Source organism: Mus musculus, chromosome 9 (genome assembly GCF_000001635.26).
Source record: "Mus musculus strain C57BL/6J chromosome 9, GRCm38.p6 C57BL/6J".
Taxonomy (NCBI): Eukaryota; Metazoa; Chordata; class Mammalia; order Rodentia; family Muridae; genus Mus; species Mus musculus.
This window is the reverse complement of record NC_000075.6, coordinates 37,795,919-37,805,631: the sequence shown is the minus strand read 5'-3', so window position 1 is coordinate 37,805,631 and position 9,713 is coordinate 37,795,919. Positions and strand designations below refer to the sequence as shown.

Sequence of the window (9,713 nt, the reverse complement as noted above, 5' to 3'; positions counted from 1 at the left end):
ATTCACTGTCTTGATAAACACTAAGCCTTTGGAAGTCCTATTGCAAAGATTCATGTTGTTGAGTTCCACAGATGGTTGCAATCTTAATGATAACCACATAACACAGTCTTATTTTTTCCTTTTCACTTGGTCTAGACCAACTTTAAAAAGTTGTTTGTATTGCCTCTTGATAATAATGATAATCATGATCATGATTATTATGAAAAAATATTTTTGACAAGTTATGGATAATTATTATAAATAAAATCAGATTTTAATGTGTTGTCAAAGTTGTAAAAGAGAAATTATCAAAAGAAAAAAGCACAGCATAAAAAACACAAGGCAAACTGGAATCCAACCACCTAGATTTGAATGTATTTGTGAAATCAGTTTTTACTTCCTAAGTAACAATATATTTCTGAGTTCCCAATAGTTGATAATTTAGACAAATTAATTGTTTTGGAGGCCTTTTCAAGAATAAGTGGTCTGCAGAATTTTAGACTATACATAAAGTTAAGAAATCTGGACAAAGTTTAGGCAAAGCAAAGGTCAGGAAGAAAAGAGCTATATTAAACTCTTGTTCAAAAGTAAAGATTTGAAACTCTTCTTTCTGGGCTGAATGCTGTTCACTGGTAGAGGAATTGGCTGGTATCCATGAAAATTTTAGGTTAATTTTCTAGGGCCATGAACTTTTTATGCAAAAAGACAAAAAATAACCAGACCTTGAGCCCCTCATGGCAACATTGCATCTTCTTATGAACATTGCTCATTGACCAATCATACCACTAGAGCTCATAACACAGCTCCTCAAGAAAATATTCTCCTGTCCAAGGTTTTCCTTACAGTAACTTTGACATCCTTATTTCTCAAGCTATAGATCAGAGGATTCAACATAGGTACTACAATCGTATAGAACAAGGAAGACACCTTTCCTTGGTCAAGGGACAAAACAGAAGGTGGCTGGAGATACATGAAAGCCCCAGAACCAAAGAAAAGACAAACCACAATCATGTGGGAGCTGCAGGTGCTGAAGGCCTTGGACCTGCCCTCTGTGGAATGCATGTGAAGAATGCTAGAGAGGATGAGGGCATAAGAAATGAAGATGGTGACAATGGGCACACCAATATCAAAACTCACAAAAATAAAGACTACCAGTTCATTCACATAGGTGCTAGTACAGGAGTGCTCCAGAAGGGGAAGGATATCACACATATAGTGGTTGACAATGTTGTCAGCACAGAAGGTCAGCCTTGCCATGGATATGGTGTGGGCCATGGCTCCAACAAAACCCATTAAATATACACCAAACAAAAGGAGTAAACAAACCTGGGGAGACATGGTGACCATGTACATCAGGGGGTTACAGATGGCAACATAACGGTCATATGCCATGGCTGACAGAATAAAAGACTCAGAGATAACAAAAAAACAGAAGAAAAACAACTGTGCCATGCACCCTGGATGTGAGATGATGTTCTTCTTTGAGATAAAACTCATCAGCATTTTTGGGGAGATAGTAGAGGAATAGCAGAAATCGATTAAGGAAAGATTGAAGAGAAAGAAGTACATAGGGGTATGAAGGTGAGAGTTCAGCCCAATCAGGGAGATCAAACCCAGGTTCCCCACCACAGTCACCATGTAGAAACCTAGAAACAGGAAGAAGAGGGGCATGCGGAGTCCTGGCTGGTCTGTCAGGCCTGCAAGGATGAACTCTGTCACAGAGGAATTCTTGGCAGTCATTCTTCTCAGGAACACGGCCTGTGTGACAGAGAAGAAAACCAGTGAAGAAAAAGAAGCATCATCACCATCCTCAGAAATCTATGTTCTCCCTGTGAAAATGGAATCCAAAGGAGGTTTGTACTATGGTAGGGAGTTATAAACTATGTACAGTGATTAGTAGTGAACTAACTTCTAGAACACGGTAAGGGCTACACTTATTCTCCAGAATGAAGGGGTAAATATCTCTTAGACCCTGAAGATGGTCCTTTTAACATACCCTACTCTACACTAGTTTCTGATGCCTGTACCTCTTCTCAGCAATGAATCTTAACAAACAGAATACATCATAGCTCTAGGTCAGCACTATAGAGTAACAATTTGAAGTTCTGTTTCCTACAATCTCTTAACTCAACTATACATGGACTTAGTAATAATAATGTTCTAAGCTAACACTTAGTTAGGGATTACTGGGGAAAGTTCTAAGCATAGAGCATAGACCATAGAGCAATCCACACTTTACAAAGGAGATATGGAGTTACCAAAGTCACAGACCCTCCGGACTTCAGGCAGAAGGGGACATCTAGCAGACCCACACAGAGCCTGCATTACTAACCCTTGTTTCATGGCTGCTCAGGGTCAGAGGGGCACATACCTTCCTTGACTTGCAGCAGGGATGTTCTGCCTACTATCTCTCCTCTGATGTGTTCTGAGGCAGACAAAGACCTGGTCAATAGAAGACAACAGCTTGGAGCCTAGATCTTCTCCTTTCTCGGATCAAAGCTCAGGCTGTTTTTTCTTATAATCATCCCTGTTCTGACAATATTGACTAACAGTTGTTGTTATCCAGTGTTCCCTACAGTTTCCAGGAAGGAAGCAGCTCCTGCCTTTGAATAACAGAATAAGAGTGTCATTCTTGTTTGAAGCTCTCAAGGGCCTGGTTATGAAGACAGAGGCTCTCTCAGGACTATTTCCTAAGAGTTTCACTCCCTAAGGAAGAAAAATGTTTGATTCTTCTGTAGAATTCTTTGTTTGGTTTTAGAAACAATATCCTCTAATAATAATTATGTGAGCAGGGATGATCCTGGGCCCTGTAACTGATCCAAATCTCCAAAGTCAGAAAGTGGAAAATTACTAGAAATACAATAAAATAATAAGTGGTCCAAGATCTAACAATAAAATTATAATCTGTAAATGCAGAGCAGTGTGGTCTGGAATTAAAAGGATTTTAAAATAGCCACTTGAATTACATTTTAAATTTACATTTGAAAATGATCAAACAAATGATACATTATAACAGAGTATAAGAAACATCAAAATATCTAATGAAAATTTCAAAGCTGAAACTTTTTATAGGCGGTTAGGGATTCAGTGGGTTGATTTAATGTCAGGCTGAGTAAAATCACACTAAGTATCAGTGAAACCAAAGACAGAACTCATAGAAATCAGCTATACAAATTCTATGCCATACCACAATAGTCTCACACACACACACTTAAGAATCTTCTAATCAAGGGAGTTGTGGAAAGACCTCCATGTGATAGCTGGTCTTGCTTGTTAACTTGAATCCATCTGGAATTAACTAAAACCCAAGCTGCTGCTGGGTATAGTTGTGGAGGCTTTTTCTCGGTTGATCATTTGAAGTGGCAACGCCCACCCTAAGTCTGGATCTTTTGAGGTGAGATAATCCATTGTAAATCTGGGCCATACCTTCTGGCGACAGTCTACATAAAGAGCATGAAAGAATGAAAGCACTGGCTTCTTGCTTGTTTGCCATTACTGTCTCTGGCAAGTTCATTCCTCCATACGCATTTGAGCCTATTTCTTCAGGATCCCAATGTATATTGAAAACCAGCTGAGACATCCAGCCTCATGGACTGAACAACTACTGGATTCTTGGACTTACTTTCAATAGATAGTCACTTTTGGACTAGCTGGCAAGCAGTCTGTAAGCCAAAGTAATAAATACTCTCTCTCTCTCTCTCTCTCTCTCTCTCTCTCTCTCTCTCTCTCTCTCTCTCTCTCGCTCTCGCTCTGTGTGTGTGTGTGTGTGTGTGTAGATATAGATATTTTTGTCCTGTTATTCATTTTCTCTAGAGAATCTTGACTAATACACTCTATGATAAAAATTTGAAGACACTGAAGTAATTGATGAAGACACCAGAAGATTAAAAGACCTTTCATGCTCATGAGCATAAGAATTAATCTTGTAAAAATGAAAATGTCCTACTGAAAGAAGTCTGCAGATTCAAGGTTTTAGGACCCTTCTTTAAAGATATAGATAAGGTAATCTCAAAAATTATATGGAAACCCAAACTAAAAAGAATTCCTGAACAAAAGGTATGCTGCTGGAGGTACCACCATCTATGATTTCAAATTACATTACGAAGCTATCATAATGAAAAATTAAATGAATAAAACCATGGCACTGGCACAAAAACAGACACATAGATTGGTGAAACTGAGTAGAGAATCCAGATATAAATCCATCCAACTACAGCTACACAAATATAGTGGTCAAAATAAGAATAGCCCCCATAAGCTCATATATTTGAATATTTAATTATCAGAGCCTAGCTCTATTTGAGAAGAATTAAGAGGTACGGCCTGAGAGTAGGTTAGGTTTTTTTTTTGTTTGTTTGTTTTTTTAAGGAAGTTTGTCACTGGAGGTAGACTCTGAGGTTCCAAAAGCCTATGCCAGGTCCAATTATCCTGGAGCCTGCAGATCAGGATGTAACTCTCAACTACTGTTCCAGCAACATGTGTGCCACCATTCTTTCTGATATGATGATACTGGACTAAGTCTCTGAAACTGGGACAAGCCCTCAATTAATTGCTTTCATTTTTAAGAGTTACCTTGGTTATGATGTCTCTTCACAGGAACATAACAGTGACCAAGACAGTGTGTTGGAATAGTTTTATGTCATCTTACATAGACAAAAGTCATCTGAAACAAGAAAATCTCAAGAAAATGCCTCAAGAACATTTGCTCAACTATGTTCATAGCAGCTTTATTCATAATAGACAGGAACTGGAAACAACTTAGATGCCCCTCAACCAATGAATAAAGTTTTTAATGTGGTATGTTTACACAATAGAGTACTACTCTGATGATCAAAAAAATGATATTACAAAATTTTCAGGCAAATGAATGGAACTAGAAAAACTCATCCTAAGTGAGGTAAATCATACCCAGAAAGATAAACATGGGGTGTACTCATGTATATTGGCTGTAAAGTAAAGGATAACCATGCTACAATCCACAGACCCAAAGAGGCTAACAAGAAGAGCTTAACGGGGGGGGGGGGGGGGGTGAAAGGAACTTCCTGGGAAGGGGAAGTACAACAGACTTTGAAGGTTGACTTGGTGAGGGTGGAGATGTAAACAGTGATGAAGGGAAAGAGTACTGGGAGAGATGTCTGGAATTGGGGGACATTTTGGAAGTAAGGTAGTAACCTAGTACAATGGAAATGCCATGGAATCTATGAAGGTAACACTAACAAAGACTCCTAGTTATGGGGGACACGGGACCTGTGCTGCTACTCTCTGTAAACAGGCAAGGCCTCAAGTGGAGTGATTCGGACACCAACCCAGCCAGAAAAACCTCCGACCTGAAGCATGTGCTGAGACTGGAGCCTAGCATAATCTTAATCAGCAAAACCAGAGAGACTTCATCTAGCAACTGATGGAAGCAGATGCAGCGTTCCATAGCCAAATATGGGTAGAGCTCTGGGAGTCCTGCAGAGGAAGGGGAGGAAAGACTGGAGGAGTCAAAATGATCAAGGACACCACAAGAACTCACCCCCCAAAAAATCAACTGACCAGTACTCGAGGACCCACAGAAATCAAGGAGCCTGGCTGAGTCTGACCTAGGGCCTCTATTATGGTTGTATAGCTCAGTGTTCTTGTGAGATTACTAACAGTGGAAGCAGGGCTATCTCTGACTCTTTTGCCTGCACTTGACACCCTTTTCCTCATACTGGGTGCCCTCCTCCAACCTTGATGTGAGAATATGTGTCTGGTCTTACTGTGGCTTTTTAATGCCACATTTGTTTAATATCCCTAGAAAGCCTGTTTTTTTTTTTTCTGATGGAAGGGGAAGATGGGGTAAATCTGAAGGAAAGAGGAAGTGGGAAAAAGGAAACTACAGTCAAGATGTAATATATGAGAAAAAAGTATATTAAAAATTTTCAAAAAATCTTCCAGTAAGTGCATATGTACATTACAAAATGATTAAATCAGGATAATGAGCATATATCTATCACCTCTAACATTTGTTATCTCTGTGTGATGAAAATATTCAGAGTCCTCTCTCCTACCTTTTTACAAATATATGCTACATTATTATTATTATTTATTATTATAATTTAAAGTTTACTGTGCAATAGAATGCCAGAGCTTGCTCATCCTTTTTTCTATTACCTGTATCTACTGGCAAACTCTTCCTATCCCTTTTCTCCACACTTCCCAACTTACACTACCAGTATTCTACTGCTGTCTTCTATGAGATCAACATGATCAGAGTTCATGTGAGGGAACTCACATAGTGTTAGTTCTTCTTTACCTAGCATTTCAATCATCTAAGGATAACCCTCTAGCAATTAACATTGATTTTTCTCCTTTTTTAATCTTTATTTGTCTGTTTGTTTACCATCCAGATTTTTATCCCCGCCCCCCTTTCCTGACAACACTCTGACTGTCCCACATCCCATACCTCTTCCCTATGCCCCTGTCTCCAAGAGGATGCCCCACCCCCACCCCGACACACACACACACACACACACACACACCCTACCCAACCAAACCTCTAAACACCCTGGGGCCTCCAGTCTCTTGAGGGTTAGGTGCATCTTCTTTGACTGAACCCAGACCCAGCAATCCTCTGCTATATATATATGTTGGGGGCCTCATATCAGCTGGTAAATGATACCTGGTTGGTAGCCCAGTGTTTGAGAGGTCTCGGGGTTCCAGGTTAATTGAGATTTGTGGTCCTCCTACAGGGTTGCCCTCCTCCCCATCTTCTTCCAGCCTTTCCCTAATTAAGCCACAGGGGTCAGCAGCTTCTGTCCATTGGTTGGGTGCAAATATTTGCATCTAAATCTTTAAGCTGCTTGTTGGGTCTTCCAGAGTGCACTCATGATAGATCCCTTTTTATGAGCGCTCTATAGCCTCAGTGATAGTGTCAGGCCTTGGGACCTCCTCTTGAGCTGGATCCCACTTTGGGCCTCACTCTGTATCTTCTTTTCCTCAGGCACCTCTCTATTTCCATTCCTGCAGTTCTTTCAGACAAGAATAAATATGGGTCAGAGTTTTGACTGTGGAATGGCAACCCCCTCCCTCACTTGATGCCCTGTCTTCCTACTGGAGATGGGCTCTATATGTTCCCTCTCCCTACTGTTGAGCATTTCATCTAAAGTCCCTCCCTTTAAGACTTGAGAATGTCTCACCTCCCAGGTCTCTGGTGAATTCTGGAGGGTCTCCCCAACCTCCTACCTCCCAAGGTTGCCTGTTTCCATTCTTTCTGCTAGCCCTCAGGGCTTCAATCCTTTTCCCTTACCCAATACCAAATCAGGTTCCCTTCTCCTGTCAACACCCATCCACTTTCCCTCCCAGGCCCCTCCCTCCCTCCTACCAAGTGGGACTGAGGAGTCCTCACTTGGGCCCTTCATCTTATTGACCTTTTTGAGTTCTGTTGACTGTATCTTGGGTATTCTATACTTTCCTTTTTTTAATTTATTTTTATTATTATTTTTTTGATAATATCCACTTATTAGTGAGTACATACCATGCATGTCCTTTTAGGTCTGAGTTACCTCACTCAGAGAGATTGATATTTTCTAGCTCCATCCATTTGCCTGCAAAACTCATGATGTCCTCATTTTTAATAGCTGAGTAGTATTCTATTGTGTAAATGAACCACATTTTCTGTATCCATTCTTCAGTCATGGGACATCTAGGTTGTTTCCAGCTTCTTGCTATCACAAATAAGGCTGCTATGAAAATAGTGGAACACATATTGCTGTGGCATGGTGGGGCATCTTTTGGATATATTCCCAAGAGAAGTAGTGCAGGGTCTTCAGGTAGATCTATTTCCAATTTTCTGAGGAACCTTAAGATTGATTTCCAGAGTGGTTGTACCAGTTTGCAATTCCACCAGCAATGGAGGAGTCTTCTCCAAATCCTCGCCAACATGTGTTGACACCTGAGGTTTTGATCTTAGTCATTCTGATTGGTGTAAGGTTGAATCTCAGGGTCATTTTGATTTGCATTTCTCTGATTAGGACTTTGAACATTTCTTTAGGTGCTTCTCAGCCATACAAGATTCCTCTGTTGTGAATTTTTGGTTTAGTTCTATACCCCATTTTTTAATTGGATTGTTTGGGATTTTGGTGGTTAGCTTATTGAGTTCTTTATATATCTTGGATATTAGCCCTCTATCAGATGTGGAGTTAGTGAAGATTTTTTTCCCAATCTGTATTTTGCTGATTTGTCTTATTAACTATGCCATTTGACTTACAGAAGCTTTACAGTTTCATGAAGTCCCATTTATCAATTCTTGATCTTAGAGCATGAGCCATAGGATTTCTGTTTAGGAAATTTCCCCCTGTGCCAATAAGTTCAAGGCTCTTTCCCACTTTCTCTTCTATTAGATTCAGTGTATCTGGTTTTATGGTAAGGTCCTTGATCCACTTGGATATATGAAAATCCATTAATGTAATACACTATAAAACAAATTCAAAGAAAAAATCACATGATCATCTCCTTCGATGCAGAAAAAGCATTTGACAAAATATAATAACCCTTCATATTAAAAGTATTGGAGAGATCAGGAATTTAAGGCCCATACCAAAACATAACAAAAGAAATTTACTGTAAACCAACAGCCAATATCAAATTAAATGTAGACATACTTGAAGCAATCCCACTGAAATCGGGGACAAGGATGCAAACTCTTCCCATATCTATTCAATATAGTACTCAAAGTGCTAGCTAGAACAATAGGACAACAAAAAAAGATCAAGGGGATACAAATTGGCAAAGGAGAAATACAGATATCACTATTTGCAGATGATATGATAGTATACTTAAGTGACCCCAAAAGTTCTACCAGAGAACTGTTCCAGCTGATAAATAACTTCAGCAAAGTGGCTAGATATAAAATTAACTCAAATAAATCAGTAGCCTTCTATTATACAAATGATGAACAGGTTGAGAAAGAAATTAGGGAAACAACTCCCTTCACAATAGCCACAAATAATACAAAATATCTTGGGGTAACTCTAACCAAACAAGTGAAAGGCCTGTATGACAGTTAATTCATGTCTCTCAAGAAAGATATCGAAGAAGATCCCAGAAAATGGAGAGATCTTCCATGATCATGGGTTTTCAGAATTAATACAGCAAAAATGGCCATCCTATGAAAGGCAGTCTATAGATTCAATGCAATCCCCATCAAAATCCCAACACAATTCTTCAAAGACATGGAAAAAGCAATTCTCAAATTCATCTGGAAAGACAAAGCCCAGAATAGTGAAAACAATTCTTAGCTGTAAAAGATCGGCTGGGGGAATCACCATCCCTGACCTCAAGTTTTACTACAGAGCAATGGTGATTAAAACTGTGTGGTATTAGTACAGAGACATAAACATTGGCCAATGGAATACAGTTGAAGACCCAGAAATAAAACATTGATATTTTTAATAAAAAACTCTGCAAGAATACTGAATTTGTTCTCATTGAATCTTTTTCCAGTTACATTCTTGCCAACAATATAATCATACCCTTTCCCTTGTGTTTTCTAATAATTTCTTTACCAATTGAGACAATTTGGGGCTAAAGTTGCCATCCTGATATTTTAATTTATAGTTCTTCATTTATGTAGTCATCATCTCAGTTACTTTTCCTGAAACTGTGATAAATCACCATGACAAAAGCAACTTAGGAGTAAAAATTCCTTTAAGGCAGAAGCTTCAGGCAGCTGGACATATTACATCCACAGCTGGAAAGCAGAGAGAGAT

The 9,713-nt window shown here is 39.3% G+C and overlaps 1 protein-coding gene across 1 annotated transcript; it reads right to left on the bottom strand.

Annotated features, from left to right (window-relative positions):
- Positions 1–695: 695 nt before the first annotated feature.
- On the bottom strand, positions 696–1,743 carry Olfr876 (olfactory receptor 876). The gene has a single exon (NM_146883.2). It carries the CDS (start codon positions 1,717–1,719, stop codon positions 787–789), a length of 933 nt encoding a protein of 310 aa, NP_667094.2. The 5' UTR covers positions 1,720–1,743; the 3' UTR covers positions 696–786.
- Positions 1,744–9,713: the final 7,970 nt, after the last annotated feature.

What these genes read in the sequence shown, in the direction of transcription:
- Olfr876 (NM_146883.2), bottom strand. Translation starts at nt 1,719, where the DNA reads ATGACTGCCAAGAATTCCTCTGTGACAGAGTTCATCCTTGCAGGCCTG.